The sequence below is a fragment of the Ranitomeya variabilis genome, chromosome 1, assembly GCF_051348905.1.
Source record: "Ranitomeya variabilis isolate aRanVar5 chromosome 1, aRanVar5.hap1, whole genome shotgun sequence".
NCBI lineage: Eukaryota > Metazoa > Chordata > Amphibia > Anura > Dendrobatidae > Ranitomeya > Ranitomeya variabilis.
This window is the reverse complement of record NC_135232.1, coordinates 220,483,188-220,505,601: the sequence shown is the minus strand read 5'-3', so window position 1 is coordinate 220,505,601 and position 22,414 is coordinate 220,483,188. Positions and strand designations below refer to the sequence as shown.

The following is a 22,414-nucleotide window of genomic DNA, read 5'->3' as shown; positions in this document are numbered from 1 at the left end:
CTCTTCCTTTTGAGGGTTCTTCCCAGCTCAGGGCTCCTATGGACTGGAAAATCGAGAGCTTGTTAAGGAATTTCTGGGACACCTCCACCAACCTGCTTAAAACGAACATGGCCTCGACGTGCGTCGTCGGATCTCTATTCCTCTTGCTACGCACATTGGAAAATCACTTTACTCCAGGTACTTCTAGAGAGGAGATACTGGACTCCCTTCCCCTCCTACAGAAGGCGATGGGGTTCCTGGCTGACGCTTCGGCTGAATCTGTCCGGGTGGCGGCAAGATCTGCTGTCCTCTCCAATTCATCTAGGAGAGCACTATGGCTGAAGTCTTGGGGGGCGACCTTACTTCTAAATCTAAACTATGCACTATTCCCTTTCAAGGCCATTATGTGTTCGGCCCAGCCCTGGACAAGATCCTAGACAAGGCTACAGACAAGAAGAAATTCCTTCCTGAACAGAAGTTCTAGGAAGCGTATTTTACCCTTCGCCACGACAGCACCCCACATGAGAGAGAGAGAGGGATCCGCCCATAGGAACAGGAAACCTACCTCCTCAGTTTAGGTTTCCTGTTCCTATAGGAATCCGAAGTACCTGCAGTCCAAGAGGATTCCTGGGCCATGCACCCGCCTGCGACAGTATCTGTGGGAACGGCAGGGGCTGCGGTCCCAGAAGCAGCGGCGGGGGAGCCCCTGCTTGCAGCCTCCCCCCTCGTCTGGCCAGCCATCCATGGTCCGGGTCCGGTCACCGCTGGTCCGCCCGGCTCCATGAGGACGCACGTGCGCTGCAGCGGCCGGCTTAATATCCACAGCCGCCGCATGGTGCAGAGAGAGTGGCGCGTCTAACCCGGAAGTCGCCGGAGCACTTCTGGGTTGGGTCCGGGGAGGCAGGAGATTCGGCACCAGGTTTAAAAGAGCGGCGCTGACGTCGGACCGGTGTGTATGAGATGGCTTCACCGGCCGACGAAGCACACCTGCCTACAGCAAAGCAGCGTTCTCCCAGCAAGGAGAGAAGCGCTAGGAGCAGCACTAAAAGTGGTGGTCGACCTCCAGAAAAGAGATCTACCACCAGAAGGATCACTTGCCAAAAAATCCGCCTCCAGAACCAGTACCTGTCAGCTTCACTGGGTGAGTTTTTAAAAGAGCCTCTTCCTATATGCTGATATGTTCCTCCTGTATCCTCTTCCTCTAGACTAAGAAAAGGACACACAAGTCCAAGCACAAGGAATGTGCCGTATATGCGCAGCCCCTCCCGGATTCTTATACCAAAAGGTTATGCTCAGAATGTATCATGCTAACCTTACGGCAGGAGAATATAATGACTCCATCTGATGTTAGAGCCATAATCCGGGAAGAAATGCAGGGTTTGGCGCATACAAGTAGCACCAGTACCCGCCAACCAAGCAGGTCCCGATCTCCAGCAAGCTCAGAATCAGAGGATTTACATAGATCCTCGGACGAATCTGGATCCCAGCTGAGTTCATCCGAGAATGAAGGGGGGCTTTGTCTACCTAACAGCAGTGTAGACAACGTAAGCTGGAGTCACACTAAACGACTTACCAACGATCACGACCAGCGATACGACCTGGCCGTGATAGTTGGTAAGTCGTTGTGTGGTCACTGGGGAGCTGTCACACAGACAGCTCTCTCCAGCGACCAACGATCAGGGGAACGACTTCGGCATCGTTGAAACGGTCTTCAACGATGCCGAAGTCCCCCTGCAGCACCCGGGTAACCAGGGTAAACATCGGGTTACTAAGTGCAGGGCCGCGCTTAGTAACCCGATATTTACCCTGGTTACAATTGTAAAAGTAAAAAAAAAAACCACTACATACTCACATTCTGATGTCTGTCACATCCCCCGCCGGCGTCCACAGGGTTAAAACTGCTTTCGGCAAGAGCGCTGCTAATGCACGCGCTGCTGCCGAGAGCTTCCCTGCACTGAATGTGTCAGCGCCGGCAGTAACAGCGGTGACGTCACCGCTGTGCTCTGCTTTACGGCCGGCGCTGACAGTGCAGGGAAGCTCTCGGCAGCAGCGCGTGCATTAGCAGCGCTCCTGCCGAAAGCAGTTTTAACCCTGTGGACGCCGGGGGACGTGACAGATATCAGAATGTGAGTATGTACTGTTTTTTTTTTTTACTTTTACAATGGTAACCAGGGCAAATATCGGGTTACTAAGCGCAGCCTTGCGCTTAGTAACCCGATATTTACCCTGGTTACAAGTGAACACATCGCTGGATCGGCGTCACACACGCCGATCCAGCGATGACAGCGGGTGATCAGCGACCAAAAAATGGTCCTGATCATTCCCCAACGATCTCCCAGCAGGGGCCTGATCGTTGGTCGCTGACACACATAACGAGATCGTTAGCAGGATCGTTGCTATGTCACCAAAAGCGTGACGTTGCAACGATATCGTTAACGATATCGTTATGTGTGACTCAGCCTTAAGTAAAATCTGTCAGGAGCACAATGGGGTGCCCAGACGAGAAAGGGAAAAAATCAGCTCAAGACATCATGTTTGCTGGGTTAGGACAGAAAAAAACGTAGATCCTTCCCCGTCATACCCACTATTAAAGAAATAAAAAAGAATGGGATAAGCAAAATACAAGAGGTTTCCTACCATCATCCTCTAAGAGACGCTATCCCTTCAGCGATGAGGAACTAAATTCCTGGTCAAAGGTGCCAAAGGTTGATGCCGCAGTCGCTTCCACGTCTAAACAATCGGTCTTACCGGTTGAGGATTCGGGGGTCCTGACAGACCCGTTAGACCGTAAAGCAGAAGCCTTACTAAAAAGATCGTGGGAGGCTAACACGGGGGCTTTCAGGCCAGCTATCTCTAGTACCTGCACTGCAAGGTCACTACTAGTGTGGATGGAACAGTTGGAGGAACAAATTAGAAGTAGAACTTCAAGAGAGTCAATCTTGCCGAAAATCCCTCTAATTAAAGAAGCGATAGCATTCCTGGCAGATGCCTCTGTGGATTCGCTACGGCTAGCAGCCAGATCAGCCGGCCTAGAGAACACAGCCCGGCGAGCACTCTGGTTGAAAAACTGGAAAGGGGACGCACAGGCAAAAGCAAAACTTTGTGCGATCCCCCTGCCAGGGTGAGTTCCTTTTTGGGAAAACGTTGGATGAACTCCTGAATAAAGCGGGAGAAAGAAAGAAAGGCTTCCCTAATGAATCTCTTCCATCTTACAGGAGATGCTTCAGAAGACACCCCTTTACCAGAAACAAACCGTTTTAGCAAAGGGAGCGATGGGAGACGAAAGATCCGAAACAAAAAGGTGCTTTGTTTAGCGGATCCTATAATCCAAAGTGTAACAAATACCGCTAACCATGAAGTGGGTGGCAGATTAAAATTTTTCTTTCCCAAATGGGAACAAAAAACATCTAGCCAATGGGTTCTGGACATTATACAATACGGTCTAAAATTGGAGTTTGATCGAATCCCTTGGGATTCTTTTATAGTAACATAACCAAAAGGACAGGAGCAACAAAGGGCTCTGAAATCAGAGATCCTATCTCTTCTATCTAAAAAAAACTCCTAATAGAGGTTCCCCAGGATCAAGAAGGGATCCTCTTCTTGATCAATAAACCAGATGGTTCATTCAGAACCATCATAAATCTCAAAAAATTAAATTCCTTTTTGCGTAATCATACTTTTAAAATGGAATCCATTATTTCTACCATCAAACTTTTGTTCCCTAGATGTGTCATGGCCAGGATAGACCTAAAAGATGCCTACTATCATCTTCCCATACATGCCAAACATCAGCAGTACCTAAGGGTAGCAGTCATCCTGGCAGGACAGGTTCGTCACTTTCAATACGTAGCAATGCCATTTGGGCTTTCTATGGCTCCCCGCATCTTTACAAAAGTCATATTAGAAGTGATGGCTCATCTACGCCAACGGGACACTTTGATAATACCCTACCTAGATGATTTTCTAGTAGTAGGAAATTCTATACTTCAATGTAAAATTCGATTATCTAATACGATCTCGTCCCTACAGGAGTTAGGTTGGATCGTCAACTTCGAAAAGTCCAGGCTGAATCCAGAAACCGTTGAAACATTTCTAGGAATCCAGCTAGACTCCGTATGTCAGAAATGCTTCCTCCCACAGTCAAAAAGAGTGACTATACAATCAAAAGTGTCAGAGGCAATGGGCAACCCACACATGACACTAAGGAAAGCTATGTCCTTACTGGGATCATTATCCTCGTGTATCCCAGCTGTGCCGTAGGAACAATTTCTCTAGTCCCCTTCCACGACAGCAGTATCGGAGGATGTCTCCCCGCCCTAATAGGGGACAGGAACAGAAAGAGGTTAAATACCCCTCCCCTTCCTGCAACCACCAGTGTTTTTCCTGTCCCCTATGGGGCATGAAGAGGTTCTCCGATAGTGCTGCCGTGGCCGGCGAACGAGAGCACTGGTTACCTGACAGCCGGGCAGTCGCGGTCGGGAGCTCCGCTCTCCTCCTCCTCCAGACTGCTCCCATCTCCGCGGTCCCCGCGTGACTTGGGACCTCCGCCCGCTCTTCCTGCGCCACCTTCGGGTGGCAATGCAGAGCGGTGTAGTGCTCCGGGGTCCTCCTGCAGCTCCCCGGCTTCCTCCTCTCCCCACGCTGCTGCGGGGTTGGCGCGCGCACGCCGGAAGTGACGCGCTCCGGGACTTCCGGTTTTTCGAACTGGAGCTTTGGCGCGCGCCGGCCGGCGTCCTGAACCTGGGAACATCAGCGGCGGCCAGGGCGGGCGTCTCGGACCCCCCCCCCCCCAGGGACACTTTCGAGGGAGGAGCACCAAACTCGCTGCAATCTCGGTAAGACTACTTATTCCTGACTGGGGAGCCCTCCTAGTGAGACGTCTGTCGGTGACTGTACCTCTGGCGTTATGGACGGCGACAAACCCTCTCACTCTGCCACTGCAGAGCCCAGCGCGCACCCCTCTACTGTAAGTAGTGGGATGATGTCCCTTGCTGTCCATTCTTTAAAAGTTTAAGCGGCTCAGTCCACCTTTCTCTCTCGTTCCAGGGAGACAAGGTCACTGGCACTAGGAAGCCCAGCCGCAAGTGTGGTGCTTGTACAGCCAAGCTCCCCTCAGCATACACAAAGAAGCTCTGCCAACCATGCACAGACAAAGTGCTGCGTAGCGAACAGCCTTCTTTAATGGATAGCATCAGAACCCTCATCAGGGAGGAGGTTCAGTCCTCTATGGCAACCTTCTCTCGAGCCCCGACTCCGCAGCCTCCCCCTCCTAAGAAAAGGAAATTGGGCCGGGTAGCCTCAGACTCTGACTCAAGCGAGATACATACCTCGGGTTCAGAGTACAGCTGGGAAAAAGAGGGTTCTACTTCTACTTCTGCTCCCAAATCGGATAGTAGGAAGTACCTCTTCTCCTCTGAAGATTTGGAAGAGTTAATTTCCATGGTGAGAGGCACCATGGGGGTAGAGGAGGAGATAGAGGGCCATTCCGTGCAGGATGATATGTTCGGGGGTCTGAAACCTAAATCGGTAAAGGGATTCCCCATACATGAAAACATCGAGAACATTATCCTCCAGGAGTGGAGCCTGCCAGAAAAGGGGCTGAACGTCCCATCTGAGTTCAAAAATCGCTTTCCCCTGGAGGGAGATTGTTCTTTATTTGATATGCCCAAAGTGGATGTTCAGGTGTCAAGGGTAACTAAGAAAACGGCCCTACCCTTCGAAGACTCCTCCCAGCTTAAAGATCCTATGGATCGTAAAACTGAGAGCTTACTGAGGAGATCTTGGGACACCTCAACTAACTTATTGAAATCCAACGTGGCCTCAACATGTGTGGCCAGATTGTTGTTTCTTTGGCTTCGTACCTTAGAGAACCACCTCGTACAAGGTACATCCAGAGAGGACATCCTTAATTCTCTCCCCTTGCTCCAAAAAGCAACCGGATTCCTCGCGGACGCTTCCGCGGAATCAGTTCGGGTAGCCGCTACATCCGCTGTCCTTACAAATTCAGCAAGGAGGGCCCTGTGGCTTAAGTCTTGGGGAGGAGACATTACCTCAAAGTCCAAACTTTGTGGTATCCCTTTCCAGGGCCATCATGTCTTTGGACCAGCCTTGGACGACATCCTGGACAAGGCTTCAGACAAAAAGAAGGTCCTTCCAGAACAACGGAACCCGAGGAAGCGGTTTTTTCGTCCCCCCCCGTGAACAACCACCCCAACAGAACTATAGGGGAAAAGGCAAAACGGGGCGATGGAGCTACCCCAAAGGTGGGAGAGCCAGAAACATCATGGTCCCCCAGCCCCAGCAGCCCTCTGAAAAACAATGACTGCTCCCAGGTCGGGGGTCGACTCTCGAATTTTCTCTCCAGGTGGCAGGAGATCACCAGGGATCAGTGGGTCCTGCGTACCATACAGGATGGCCTAAAATTGGAATTCGAGAGTCCTCCTCCTCGCCATCTAACAATCACTTCTCCACAATCTCCAAAACTTCAGGAGGCTCTGAGGTCGGATATTCTAAGCCTGCTCCGGGAGAAAGTGATTTCCCACGTACCACATCGGGAAAGAGAAGGCCATTATTCCCATCTCTTTCTGGTGAAGAAACCCTCAGGGAAACACCGTATCATCGTAAACCTGAAACCCTTAAATCAGGTGATAAGATATCGAAGATTCAAGATGGAATCTATCAGATCAGCAATCCCGCTGATTGGACAGAACTGGGTAATGGCCACATTGGACCTGAGGGACGCATATTACCATGTGCCAATACACCCAGACCACAGGAGGTTCCTCAGGTTCGCCATCTCCCAAAACAAACGGATCAGCCATTACCAGTTCAATGTCCTTCCTTTCGGAGTATCATCAGCTCCACGGGTCTTCACCAAGATCATGTTGGAAGTGATAATCTTTATCCGACAACAGGGGGTCTGCGTCATTCCATACCTGGACGACTTCCTCCTCATGGCTCCATCAGCTTCTCGCCTCAATCAGGACGTGGCGAAGGTTCGCAGCATCTTAACGTCTCTCGGGTGGATTCCAAATCTGGCAAAATCAGATCTCCGGCCATCTCCTCAGAAGAAATTTCTAGGAATTCTTCTGGACTCAGAAAAGAGAATGTCCTTCTTACCCAGGGACCGTCGGATAGATCTTGTCCACAAGATCTCCAGATTCAGAGACCAGAAATTCCCAACTCTAAGAGACTCTATGTCAATCCTGGGTTCTCTAACATCATGCATCCAGGCAGTCTCCTGGGCCCAGGCCCATACAAGGATTCTTCAATCTCACATCCTGTCGTACTCAAGAGGACACCAGATGGCTTTATCCAGGAAAATTCCTCTTCCCACTCATGTAAGATCCTCCCTCTCATGGTGGCGGAACCCCCGAAACTTACAGCGGGGAGTCAACTGGGATCAGACCCCTCTCCGAGTACTTACAACAGACGCAAGTCAGAGAGGTTGGGGTGCTGTGATCGAGAAATCCCACTTTCAGGGTTTGTGGTCCCCAGAGATGAGACGCAGCTCCTCAAATGTGAGAGAGTTAAAAGCAGTGGAGGAGGCGCTAAAAGCCTCATCGGCCCTCATCCAGGGTCACCATGTACGGGTGATGTCCGACAACATGACCACTGTCGCCTACCTCCGACACCAAGGGGGCACGAGATACTCAAGCCTAAAGCTAACTGCTGGAAGGATTTTTTCCTGGGCAGAGAAACACCTCCTGTCCATCTCTGCAGTACATATAAAAGGGCTGGACAATTCCCAGGCGGATTACCTCAGCAGGAGGGACTTTCATCCTGGGGAATGGTCCCTAAACCAGGAGATATTCCTATCCTTGGTCCAGAGGTGGGGAACCCCCGAGGTGGACCTGTTCGCCAGCAGACAGAACAAAAAGTCAGACAACCTTTTCTCCCTGAACACCTCAAACGAGACTCAAGGACTGGACGCATTCTCACATCCTTGGGAATTTACCCTAGCGTATGCCTTCCCGCCAATCCCATTGCTATCCAGAACATTGCAGAAAGTCCGGATAGACCAAGTCCCAACGATTCTGATAGCCCCACTGTGACCAGGAAGAGGCTGGTTCAACGTGTTAACAGACATGTGCTTAGAAGGTCCAATCCTACCTCCCCAGAGACGCGACCTGCTTCAACAGGGTCCTCTATTTCATCCAGACCTGCACAAGCTGAAGTTAGCAGCCTGGCTTCTGAAGCCGAGATCCTGAAGGCCAGGGGGCTCTCTCAAGACGTGATTGAAACCCTACAAAAAAGTAGGAAGCCGATAACTAATGCCATTTATGGGAAAATATGGAAGAAATTTTCTTCATGGTGTCTTCCGAACAAACCAGATCCATTTAACCCGGAAATTGCTCAAATCCTTCAATTCCTCCAGAAGGGCTTGGAGATGGGACTCTCACCAAGTACCCTGAAGGTCCAAGTGTCGTCCCTCGGATCTTTCTTTGACCAAGATCTGGCAAGTCACCGATGGATCAAACGGTTTATAGCTTCAGCAACAAGAATCCGTCCAAGACATCTCATCCACACCCCTCCGTGGGACTTGAATCTTGTCCTGAACAATCTGACTGGTGACCCCTTTGAACCCCTTTCAGCCTCCAACTTAAAGATCTTGACCCTAAAAACGGTCTTTCTGGTGGCCATCACTACCGCCAGGCGTATAGGGGAGATACAGGCTTTATCAATCCGGGAGCCATTCCTGACCGTAACTATGGACAGCATAATCCTGAAATTAGATCCTTCCTTTATGCCTAAAGTGGTCTCTGAATTCCACAGAAATCAAGAAATCCTCTTACCCTCTTTCTGTCCGAATCCATCTAACCCAAAAGAGGACATCTTTCATACCCTGGACGTCCGCAGAGTGGTCCTATTCTACCTTCAACAGACAGAAGGTTGGAGGGTGGATCAGAATCTATTCGTCCAGTGGTCAGGACGAAATAAAGGCAAGAAGGCAGCCAAAAGTACAATAGCAAATTGGATCAAACAGGCCATTAGCCTTGCCTACTCATCCCAGAATCTGACTCCTCCAGCTTCTCTAAAGGCACACTCCACCCGTGCAGTCTCAACTTCCTGGGCAGAGAGGGGTAGCGCATCTTCAGAGCAGATTTGCAGAGCCGCCACCTGGTCGTCAGTCCATACATTCACCAGGCACTACAGGCTCAACTTCAATAGGGACCTATCGTTTGGCAGACGAGTTCTCCAGGCTGTTGTCCCTCCCTAAAGAAATTAGCGGTTGGTATTGCTCCGATACTGCTGTCGTGGAAGGTGACTAGAGAAAATAGAATTAGAACTTACCGGTAATTTTCTTTCTAGGAACCTTCCACGACAGTACTAATTTCCCTCCCTATCTGATTTATGTATTGTTTCCTGCACTTAAGTGGTAACTAAACATGCTACTGTGTCCAGAAAAAACACTGGTGGTTGCAGGAAGGGGAGGGGTATTTAACCTCTTTCTGTTCCTGTCCCCTATTAGGGCGGGGAGACATCCTCCGATACTGCTGTCGTGGAAGGTTCCTAGAAAGAGAATTACCGGTAAGTTCTAATTCTATTTTCATACCCGTCAATTACAGTATGAAGTATTGTCGGCTCAGGGAAAAGGACATCTGGAAAGTAAACTCTTTCCAAAGATGTCATAGAATCCCTATCCTGGTGGCTAGATATGGAGCACCTTTCAAAGGGTGTATCATGGATAATAGACCCTTCTAAGATAATTACTACCGACGCCAGCCCTATGGGGTGGGGTGCACATATGAAGGATGGTCTGGCCCAAGATATTGGGACGAGGCAGAATTAACATGTTCTTCCAATTGGAAAGAGTTAAGAGCGGTAGAATATGCCTTTAAATCATTTTCTTCCACAGATTCAAGGAGCACCTGTAAGGGTTTTCTCGGACAATTCCACCACAGTGGCATATGTGAACCGTCAAGGTGGTACACGGTCAGGAAGTCTGATGACCATAGCAGCAGACATCTTCCAGCTAGCAGAGACTCATCTCGCATCCCTAACGGCTCTACACATCAGAGGTGTAGAAAACATGAAAGCAGACTACCTCAGTCGAAACATGTTACGCCAAGGGGAATGGACCTTAAACAGAACCATATTCAAAATAACAAGATCATGGGGTATACCACAGATAGATCTGTTTGACAGAAGAGACAACAGACAAGTAAAAAGGTTCGCTTCCCTGAACTTCATGGATCATCCAGACATGTTGGACTCTCTCCACCATCCTTGGAAGTTCAAACTGGCATACGCCTTTCCTCCGATGTCTCTGATTCCACTAGTGATCAGAAAAATCAGAAGGGAACAAGCAAGAGTAATCCTCATTTCTCCCTTTTGGCCAAAAAGACCATGGTTCTCTTGTCTCCAGACCATGTGTCTATGCGACCCATGGATTCTTCCATCAGACATGGAGCTGCTGTTCCAGGGCCCCTTTTTCCACCCGCAAGTGAAAGGTCTTCACTTGACGGAATGGAATTTTGAGAGGCAACTATTAAGTTCAAGGGGGTTTTCAGTGGAACTAGTAAACACCCTTTTACTAAGTAGAAAAAGATCTACCACCCTAATATATAGTAGGGTATGGAATAAATTCTTAAATTTTTATACAGTACCATTCACTAAGCAAGTTCCGGTGACACCTATTCTAGAGTTCTTACAAAAAGGCCGAGAATTGGGGTTATCGGTAAATACCTTAAAAGTTCAGGTCTCTGCACTAGGAGCCCTATATGGATGCAATATAGCAGCTAATAGGTGGATCTCCAGATTTATAAAGTCTTGTGAACGTAGTAACCCGGTCCATATTCCCCGTCTACCTCCGTGGGATTTAAATCTAGTACTGGAGGCCTTAACCGGCTCCCCATTTGAGCCACTAGATTCCATACCTCTAAATGTCCTGACATATAAAGTAGCCCTATTGGTAGCCCTAACCTCAGCTAGAAGGGTTAGCGACATCCAGGCCCTATCAGTAGACCCACCTTTCTTACTAATATTTCAAGATCGGGTAGTCCTAAAACCAGACCCCTCATACCTCCTTAAGGTGGCATCCACCTACCACAGATCACAGGAAATTTTTCTCCCTTCCTTTTTTGATTCCCCTGTAACTCCAGAACAACATAAGTTCCACACCTTAGATGTCAGAAGAGCCATCCTGACCTATATAGAAAGGTCTCAGATATGGAGGCAGAGTAGGGCTCTGTTTGTCTCCTTTCAGGGCCACAAGAAAGGACATGGGGTCACAAGAGCTACCATATCTCGGTGGATCAGAGGAGCTATCTGCTTGGCCTATACATCAAAGGGCGAGATTCCTCCAGTGGGTATAAAAGCACATTCAACATGAGCCATGGCTTCCTCCTGGGCGGAACAAGCAGATGTACCAATCCATTTAATATGTAAGGCCGCAACCTGGTCTACACCTACCTTTTACAACCATTATAGACTTGATCTATCTACATCTTCTGACCTGACCTTTGGTAGAGCTGTTCTTAGTACAGTAATCCCCACCCAGATAATGACTCTCTGAAAATCTCTCATGTGGGGTGCTGTCGTGGCGAAGGGTAAAAAGCCGGATTACTTACCGGTAATGCTCTTTTAATGAGTCCACGACAGCACCCATTTACTACCCTCCCTAATTATGCACAGTTTCTTTCTTTTAAGCTCACAAATAATGGTTGTATAGAGTCTGATGCTTATGTTGCTGAATAAGAGTTAATACTAAAGCTTTTGCGGTTCCTTTTTATACTCTGTAAAGTAAACTGAGGAGGAGAGGGGACCGCCTCCTTTTATTCTGTAGGTTTCCTGTTCCTATGGGCGGATCCCTCTCTCATGTGCGGTGCTGTCGTGGACTCATTAAAAGAGCATTACCGGTAAGTAATCCGGCTTTTTTTGCACCCCCCCCAGACCAACCCTCACAGAGTAGAGTTCAGGGGGAAGGGCAAAACAGGGTGATAGAGCTACAAGGGCAAGAACATTCTGGTGCCCCACCAACACCAAACCCGGGACAAACAATGACTGCTGTCCGGTCGGGGGTCGACTCTCGCATTTCCTCACCCAGTAGCAATCCATCTCCACAAAACAATGGGTTCCCCGTACCATATGGGGCAGACTGAGGTTAGAATTCGAGAGTCCTCCCCCTCAATGTCTAAGGATTACCTCCCTGCAGTCTCTACATATCCAAGAGTCCCTGCTGTCAGATCTACAGGATCTTCATATGGAGGCAATCTCTCTCTCAGGTTCCACGACTGGAGATGGGCAGGGGCCATTATTCTCGTCTGTTTATCATAATGAAACCCTCAAGGAAACATCGGGTTATCATAAATCTGAAACCCTTGAATCGAGTGGTCAGCTACAGACGATTCAAAATGGAATCAGTCAGGTCAGCAATCCCTCTCATTTGACGGAATTGGGTAATGGCTACACTGGATCTGAGGGATGCATACTATCATGTGCCGATACATCCGAGCCACAGAGAGTTCCGCAGATTTGCAGTTTCCCACGGTCATCGGGTCAGCCATTTCCAGTTCAACGTCCTACCCTTCGGCATCTCGTCAGCACCGTGGGTGTTTACCAAGATCATGGCAGAGGCAGTCATCTTCATCAGAAGCCAGGGAGTGTGCATTATCCCGTATCTGGACGACTTTCTTATAGTCGCTCCATCTATCCCTCGCCTGAACCTAGATGTGGCGAAGACTCTGGAAATCCTAAAATCCCTAGGCTGGATCCCGAATCTAGAAAAATCGGATCTTCATCCTTCCACAAGAAGAAAAAAAAAAAAAAAAAAAGTTTCTAGGAATCCTTCTAGATTCAGATATTAGGACATCCTTCCTACCGTCAACTTGACCTCATCCAAAAATTTCCAGATTCATGGATCAGAGATTGCCTACCTTAAAGGGAACCTGTCACCTGAATTTGGCGGGACCAGTTTTGGGTCATATGGGCGGGGTTTTCGGGTGTTTGATTCACCCTTTCCTTACCTTGAGAAAGCGGTGTTATAGACACGCGAAACGTGCGTCGGGAGTTTTTTGGGGCATCCACGCCCGGGTTTGGAACCTCCCTGCCTTTGGTAAGCACTTTGTTACTCTCTGGCCAATATACTGATAGAGTGATCTTAGAATCCTGGCTGGCTTTTTTTTTTTTGCTTACCTTCTATGTGCAATATATTACTGCACTTGCACCTTATCTAATGCGATTTTTGCACAGAGTGGGCAGGGGTAATCAGCAGGTTTTCTTCTTTTCTGTTTCAACTTTCCTGCAGATACTTGATTTTTGATGTAATGGATTTAGTATGTTGATTTTTTTGAAGTACAAATTTACTATTTTTATACCTAATGACTCCTATTTTCTCCGTGTGAGATATAGATATAGATATATATATATATATATATATATATATATATATATATATATATATATATATATATATATATATATATATATATATATATTTATTTATATTTTGGAGTTGGTTTGCTTTGCTGTTTGTTTTGGAATGGGCTATTTTTAGGCCCTATTGTAATGATTACAATATGTTATTGAGGTTTTTGTTTCTTTCATACAAAAGAGATTGGAGCTAGGATATACCTGCACTTTCAGTGTACTGGGTGTATCAGCTCTTAGCTCTTTCTTTGATCAAGACCTAGCTGGCCACTGCTGGGTTAAACATTTCATGACCTCTGCAACTAGAATTCGTCCTAGGCTCCGTAGTCAGATTCTCCTCCTGAACCCCCCTTGAGATTTGAATATAGTCCTGAATAGTCTAGCCGAGACCCATTTGAACCTCTCTCATCCATCACCTTAAATAACCTGACCCTCAAAACCATCTTTTTAGTTGCGATTACTGCCGCTAGATGCATAGGAGAGTTACAGGCCCTCTCGATACAGGAACCTTATCTGACTCACTACAGACAGTATTGTCCTTAGGTTAGATCCCTCCTTTCTACCTTAGGTAGTCTCAGACTTTCACAGAGGTCAGGATATTGTGCTACCCTCATTCTGCCCAAATCCTTCCAACGCAAAGAAAGAAATCCTTCACAACCTTGATGTCCGCAGGGTGGTGCTATATTACCTCCAACAAACTGAAAATTGGAGGATTAACCAAAACCTATTCATTCAGTTTGCGGGACGGAACAAGAGCAAGAAGGCGGCAAAGAACATGATTGCTAACTGGATCAAGCAAGCTATCTGTCTGGCGTATTCATCATAGAATCTTTCTCCTCCTGCTACACTTAGGGATCATTCCACATGGGCAGTATCTGCATCATGGGCGGAGAGAGGGAACGCATCTTCTGAGCAGATATGCAGAGCTGCCACCTGGTCGTCTGGCCAGCGTTCACCAGACATTATAGATTAAATTTCAATAGGGATTTAACATTTGGCTGACGAGTTCTGCAGGCTGTGATCCCTCCCTAAAGAAATCAGTTGTTGGTATTACTCCAATGTTGCTGTCGTGGAAGGTGACTGGAGAATATAGAATTAGTCTTGCCGGTAATTCGGTTTCTAGGAACCTTCCACGACAACACCAATTTCCCTCCCTATCTGATATTCTTATTGGATGATTTCTGCACTTGAGTGGTAACTATACATGCTACTGTGTCCAGAAAAAAACACTGGTGATTGCTGGAAGGGGAGGGTATTTAACCTCTTCTGTTTCCTGTGCCCCATTAGGGCGGGAAGACATCTTCGATGATGCTGTCGTGGAAGGTTCCTAGAAACCGAATTACGGTAAGACTAATTCTTTTTTCTCTTCCTCCAAACATGGTGAGTTTAGTTAATGCCAAAGACCTCAATTTTTGTCTCATGTGACCACAGCACCTTCTCCCAATCACTCACAGAATCATCCAGGTGTTCATTGGCAAACATCAGACAGGTCTGTACATGTGCATTCTTGAGCAGGGGGACCTTGCGGGCACTGCAGGTTTTAAACCTTTACAGGGTAATGTGTTAGCAATGGTTTTCTTGTAGCTGGAACCACATTCACCCTTGAGATCATTAACAAGTTCCTCCGTGTAGTTTTAGGCTGATCTCTCACCTTCCTCATGATCAAGGATACCCCACGAGGTGAGATAATGCATGGTGCCGCAGACCTATGTTGATTGACAGTCATTTTGTATTTCTTCCATTTTCTTACTATTGCACCAACAGTTGTCTCCTTCTCACCCAGCGTCTTATGGTTTTGTAGCCCATTCCAGCTTTGTGCAGGTCTATGATCTTGTCCCTGACTTCCTTATAAAGCTCTTTGGTCTTATCCATGTTGTAAAAAGGTTAGAGTCTGACTGATTAAGTCTGTGGACAGGAGTCTTTTATAAAGGTGACTATGTAAGACAGCTGTCTTTAATGCAGGTAACAAGTTGATTAGGAGCGTCTATCTGGTGTGTAGGAGCCAGAACTCTTAATGGTTGGTAGGGGATCAAATACTTATTTCCAGTGGCGTACTGCCAATGGTGGCAGGCCAAGCGATTGCTATGAGGAGTCGGACCGCAACGGCTGTGCCAGGGGCGGACATACCGACCAGGGCCCAGAGGCTCCGGGGAGCCCCTGCAGGGCGGCTAATAATGAGGGTAATCTGGCCTGTTTATCTGGCACCGGGAGAGGCCTCTGGCCTGATGGCCCTCATGTGCGGCGGGCAGGGAGAGATCCCTGCAGCTCCGCTTCCTACAATAGAAAATGTCAGCGGAGCTGCAGCGATCCGTCCTGCTTCCTGCCCACGCTTCCTGTCTCACACATCAGTCAGCTGCGTGCCTGGATTAAATCATCATTCAGTGCTGCGACTTTTGTGAGAGTAAGCTGCCGGCGATGCTGCGGGAGAGCATGCAGAGAGGTGAGGCATACTGTCTGCTGTGCGTGTATGTGCATAGATGAGTGGTGGCGTGCGTAGCGCTGCGGGAAAATGCAGAGAGGTGAATGGTGCTGTGTGTGTGTGTGTGTGTGTGTAGGGGGAGGAGAGGGCAGTGATGGGGGAGAAGGCAATGATGGGGGTGACGGAGAGGGCAATTATGGGGTGGTGGGGGAGAAAGCAATGATGGGGTGGTGGAAAGGGCAATAATGGGAGGTGTGGTAGGAGGAGATGATGGAGGTGGTGGAATGGGCAATGATGGTGGTAGTGGGAAAGGGCAATGATGGGGGGCGATAGGGAAGGCGGAAATGATGGAGGTGGTGGAATGGGCAATGATGGGGTGGGGGACAATAATGGATGCGGGGGGAGGAGAACAATGAGGTGTGGGGGATTTATAATGGATTTAGGAACAGTGAGGTGGAGGAAGACGTTATCGCTTATTATGTTTAACACAGTCTCTTAGTATATAGTGTACTCGCTTATTATGTATAGCGCCATCCCTCAGTATATAGTGTAGTCACTTATGTATAGCACAGTCCCTTAGTATATACTGTACACACTTATGTAGAACACCATCCTTATTTACATAGTTTCCTCTTATCATGTATAACACTGTCCATTATTACATGCCATCCTCTCTAGTTATATATGGTGCCGTCCCTTATTATATAGCTTCCTCTGCTATGTACAGTGCTGTCTCTTACATAGTGTATTCTTGTTATTTTTGTTGTTCACAGCACCCTCTTATTACATAGTCCACTGCCTTGTTAGATATAAAATGACTGCTGATGGAGGAGCCGGTGACCTGACTACCAGTCCATCATCTCCTCCATTAGAAAAGAAGCTTTCCCATGCTCCATCAGACATCATTGCATTATATATCTAACAAGAGAGGACGGTATGTAATAAAAAACAGGGCTGTATATAATCCAATATGTAAGGGACGGTGCTGTACATAGCAAGAGAGGGCACTGTATAAGGGACAGCAATATACATAATAAAGGAGACTATGTAATATATATACGTGTGTGTGTAAATATATATGTGTAGCTTTGTCGCCATAAAAGGAGAGGACCCAGACACATTTCTTGCACAGGGGCCCCAAGCTGTCAGTGTCTGCCCCTGGGCTGTGCTGTGCCTGGTGCTTTTAATTAAATGTGCACACCGCCGTGACTCTGTACCTGGCTCCTCCTATCTCCTCCTTTCTAGTCCTGCACTACTCCCAGCTGAACTCTCTGGATTTGCATAAGGACGCCAAGTCTCCTTGCTGATGTAGCTTTCCAGACAGAGAGAGCAGTGTATGCTGGGCCCAGCAGGAAGTAGTTGCACATGTGAGGGGCAGGCTACTGGCTGTTGGAGGCAGAGCGTGAGGAACTGAGGTTGTGTGGAGACACGGTGAGCTGGGCCCGGCTGTGATTTTTCTTTTTTTTTTGGGGGGGGGGCATGATTTCTATGCACGCCCCTGCTTATTTCGCACTGCAAAATGCAAATTGATATAATTTATCCTTGATCATGAGGAAGGTGCGAGATCAGCCTAAAACTACACGGGGGAGCTTGTTAATGATCTCGAGGTAGCTGAGTCCACAGGCACCAAGAAAACCATTGCTAACACATGCTGTAAAGGTTTAAAATCCTGCAGTGCCTGCAAGGTCCCCCTGCTCAAGAAGGCACATGTGCAGGCCTGTCTGAAGTTTGCCAATGAACAGTTGGATGATTCTGTGAGTGAGTGGGAGAAGGTGCTGTGGTCGGTCAGTTGAAACAAAAATTGAGCTCTTTGGCATTAACTCAACTCGCCGTGTTTGGACGAAGAGAAATACTGCCTATGACCCAAAGAACACCGTCCCCACTGTCAAGCATGGAGGTGGAAACATTATGTGTTGGAGGTATTTCTCTGCTAAGGGCACAAGACTACTTCATCACATCAATGGAGGAATGGATGGAGCCATGTGCCCTAAAATCCTGAGTGATAACCTCCTTACCTCCGCCAGGACATTAAAAATGGGTCGTGGCTGGGTCTTCTAGCAAGACCATGGCCCAAAACATACAGCCAAGGCAACAAAGGAGTGGCTCAAAAAGAGGCACATTAATCTTATGGAGTGGCCTAGCCAGTCTCCAGACCTTAATCCCATAGAAAACTTATGGAGGGAGTTGACGCTCCAAGTTGTCAAGCGACAGCCTCAAAATCTTAATGATTTGGGCTATGTGCACATGTTGCGGATTGGTGTGCGGATTTTTCCGCACTGTTTTTGCAAAATCCGCAGGTAAATCGCACTGCGGATTTACCGCTGTTTTTGTGCCGATTCCACCTGCGGTTTTACACCTGCGGATTCCTATGGAGGAGCAGGTGTAAACTGCTGCGGAATCCGCACTAAGAATTGACATTCTGCGGAAAAAACACGTTGCCTTTCCGCGCGTTTTTTCCGCAGCATGTTCACTGCGCATTTTGTTTTCCATACGTTTACATGGTACTGTACAACGCATGGAAAACAGCTGCAGATCCGCAACGTGTGCACATAGCCTTACAGATGATCTGCAAAGAGGAGTGGACCAAAATTCCTTCTGACATGTGCACAAACCTAATCATCAACTACAAAAAACATCTGCAGTGCTTGCCAACAAGGGTTTTGCCACCAAGTATAAAGTCTTGTTTACGAGATGGATCAAATACTTATTTCTCACTGCAAAATGCAAATAAATGTATATAATTTATACAATGGGATTTTCTGGATTTTATTTTTGATATTCTGTCTCACAATGTTAAAATTAATCTACCCTTAAAATTATAGACTGTTCATGTCTTTGTCAGTGGGCAAACTTACAAAATCAGCAAGGGATCAAATACTTATTTCCCCCACTGTAAGTAATGAGTGTGCTGCTTGTAGGCTCTGTTTTAGAGATCCAGCGAGCTTTAGTCCCGCCCCCACCCCTTTTAAACTTCTCACTTCCTGCAAAGGGAAAGCTGCCTTTTGTTAGTTGCATGATTGTGCACAGTTTGGACCAGCAGCAGGATCGTGGTACCATTTCAAATTGTCAATATTTAGGAGTGCGCTGCCCCCTGTAGAGAGCTGGGTACTCTTGAAAAAGAAAGAATAATCCTTCAAACTGCCAACTGCTAATTTTTCTCTTTTTAGTGAGGGAGGATTCTTCAAGGTGCATCTTACATTCCCAGCGGACTATCCTCTGAGACCTCCCAAAATGAAATTTATAACAGAAATCTGGCATCCTAATGGTAAGTCATGTCTTTGCTTTCTGATCAGCAGAAAGTCCAACCAAATCCTGTTTTTGGTGGTTAAGACGTAAGCAACAATGGGGCCACTGAATGGGTGCCTAAAAGGAATGTGAAAGCACCCTTAGTCTGATAGTGATGGATCTCGGGAAGGTAGCAGTCAACTGTATGTTTTAGCAACAGTCACTTTAGGTTAAACCGATAATGCAGAAATAGTAGTAGGCTGAGATTTGTTTGTAGTGTCAAATAGCATATTGGCACCTTATTAATTTTATTTTTTTTAACTAACAGTTGCAAAGAATGGGGATGTTTGTATTTCCATTCTTCATGAGCCCGGTGAAGATAAATTTGGTTATGAGAAGCCTGAGGAACGCTGGTTACCCATTCACACTGTGGAGACCATAATGATAAGTGTTATTTCTATGCTCGCGGACCCAAACAGTGACTCCCCAGCCAATGTAGATGCAGCAGTAAGTACAGCTCTAACTTTAACTCTTGATGTGCTTTTCTGCACAAAGCTTTCATTATACAAACCTCCATTATTTCAGGTCTCCATTCCTCATGCTGTAACTGCAGGATTGTGTGATCTCTTCCCATGACCTAGCAGTTTGGCAGAGGTGTATCCTCCTAGCAAGATAACATTTTTAAAAATTGCAATGTGTGCAATCAGCTACCGTGTATTGAAAGTCTTACCTTCTAGAAGCAGGAGAAGGCATGTAATATGGTGGTATATGCAGAAAACTATACTGAACACTTCTGAATTGTGCACGATATTGTGCTTTTATATTGGTTTAGTGATTAATGAACATTTAGTAACTAACATCTGTCATTTAACAGAAAGAATGGAGGGAAGATCCAAATGGTGAATTCAAAAGGAAAGTTGCTCGCTGTGTTAGGAAAAGTCAAGAAATGGCTTTTGAATAAACTAGTGAGTATTAACCAAGGTTTCCTATTCTGATAATCTGGTGTCATAAGGGTGCAGACAGGTGGCCTTCTAAATCGGGCAGCAATGCTCCAACTGGCCGAAGGCTCTCCCGACCCAAGCATAACCGCTTTATATATTTCTATGCAGCTGTCACGCTCAGGCTGGTGGAGCCACAGACAGTCCGAGCATTGCTGTCCAATCTCATATGGCCGACTGATCGCACCCATAAGGGAACCAGTCACCTAATTTCCCAGATCTAAATTGCTGCCACCAATTTGTGTGTCAGCAGCATGGCATATATGGAGAAATTAACTTTATACATCTCTCTGCCTGGTAAGCGGTTTCAAACTGGACAATGGTCAAATATTGACCAACCTCATAGCTTGCTAACCTAGCCCATCAATCAAAAGCAGAAGGGCTGACTGCAATTAGTGAGGTTGGTCTGTATCCACCTACCAAAATATTCGGTACTGATGGAAAAGCAATAAATAAAGTTCATTACTCCTGGTTTCCTGATCTGCAAATCTCTTACAGGGAACCTGTCAGCAGGATTGTGCACAGTAACCTACAGAGAGTGTCAGGTTAGCGCCGTTGTACTGATTAAAAATGATACCTTGGTTGATTAAATCTGTCTTGTGGTTGTTTAATCTTTATTTTGAGTTAGGCTAGGTTCACATTGCGTTAACAGCAGCCCGTTCAACACGTGCGTTAACGGGCTTCTGTTAATGCAAGTGCCAATATGTCATCACGCTAGCGCAGATAGAGCTAGCAGATGCTCTATCTGCGCTAGCGGTGACAGACCTGGAAACGCTGCAGCCCGCCTCACAGGGTCCGTCACTCAATGATGGCACATCGCTAGCACACGATGAATAAATTTATTTCAGCAAATAAAACAATTTAATGCATATTATACATGCGATCATGCTGCGGCGCCTGCCTGCTGAATGTGTGGGGTTTTTTTTTTTTTTTTTTTTTTTTTAAATTTTCCACAATACATATAATATTCAGTATGTAAAATAGGAGGCAGGTCAGTGAGGGATCGGTGACCGCTCATAACCCATCAGTATGAATAGCTAAGCAGAGCACCACATAAAGCCCTCACCCACAGGCTGCCTTGGAGCACGAGCATATCATTAATCTTTATTTTCAGTTTTGAGTTAAACAACAACCACAAGACTGATTTCATCAACCCAAGGTATCATTTTAATCAGTATAACAGCGCTGACCTGACACGGCCTGTAGGTTACTGTGTACAATCCTGCTGACAGGTTCCCTTTAAGTAATCGCTGGGATCCTAATAAAGTGACAAAGAAAGTGATGGCAGCAGTTTACATCTTAGAAACTTGGTGACAGTACAGCCTTTTCCCTGCAGAATTCAATCAGAACTTCTTCCGCTTTGTAACTAACATTTTTATTTTCCATTGTAGTGGATGAAGAGCCATAGGAAGAGCAATAGCATTCACAGGCAGAAGCAGAAATGGGTGTTTTACTGACCTCTGTTTTACCCTCAGTGGGCAGTTTACTTACTGGTTTATTTTATAAATTATATATGATAGACTTCACATTTTTAACTGCAAAACCTGCAGATTGGTTTTCAATCCCACCTGGAGTTCTTTATTTATTCAAATATATATTTTTGCATATGTCTGTTTTCTTTAATGAAGCTGAAGTGGCTTCCTTTACAGCACTAGTCCTTGCATTGTAAAGGGGGTCTTCAAGTGAGAAAATGACTTTCACATTTGGTTACAGGAAAACTTGCCACAACCATTGGCTAAAAGCCTTTTGTCCGTAACAAAACTCTTGTGGCTTGGCTACTCCTCTCAGCTGGAAGTTTAGTCCTGATCTATACCACACTGGCTTTTGCTGCAGTTAATGGACTCTTGGATGTTGCAACCTTTAAATAGAAGCGGGAAGATTAATGGACCGCATTTGGACCTCTTGATAGACTAGACACTTTAAATCCTCTTTTATATTAACCCTATGCTGTATAATGTCATTTTGTGTAATGTTTTTTTTCTTGTTTTGTGAAACTATTTGGTTACAGAATTAAACTATTTTTGAGATGTTTTGATAATTGTTTTCTTATGTGTAGTCTTTATTGTAAACTTCAATGTAATAATGAATGTGTGTGCTGCATTGTCAGTGTATATATGCTAGATTCCCTATTTCATTTATAAACAAAATGGAATACAAACCTGCAATAGGCATCTGTGTTTTGGGTCAAACACTCCTAATTTGGACTTTTCTTGTAACCATATAGAATGTTTTTTTTTATACATCACTAATGTACATAAAAATGTAATATATTTTTAGAGAAATCCCCTCTTTCCTTTGAACTGCTTATTTCTTGAAATACTCAATTGACTGATAAAAATAGGGATTTGTGTGTACTCACTGTAAAATCCTTTTTCTCCAAGCCACTCATTTGAGGGACACAGGACTGTGGGTGTATGCTGCT

The 22,414-nt window shown here is 46.4% G+C and overlaps 1 protein-coding gene across 2 annotated transcripts in view; it reads left to right on the top strand.

Annotated features, from left to right (window-relative positions):
* The window catches only part of LOC143809912 (ubiquitin-conjugating enzyme E2 G1-like), a 29,386-nt gene extending 7,356 nt beyond the window's left edge, over window positions 1-22,030 (top strand). The window contains exons 3-6 of one of the 2 annotated variants that reach the window (XM_077292883.1): window positions 18,937-19,034; window positions 19,323-19,501; window positions 19,869-19,959; window positions 21,706-22,030. In XM_077292883.1, coding sequence (XP_077148998.1) covers window positions 18,937-19,034; window positions 19,323-19,501; window positions 19,869-19,955 — 364 coding nt within the window. In that variant the 3' untranslated portion in view covers window positions 19,956-19,959; window positions 21,706-22,030. Of the gene's footprint in view, window positions 1-18,936; window positions 19,035-19,322; window positions 19,502-19,868; window positions 19,960-21,383 lie in introns of both variants that reach the window. The other variant, XM_077292878.1, reaches the window with a different exon arrangement.
* Window positions 22,031-22,414: the final 384 nt, after the last annotated feature.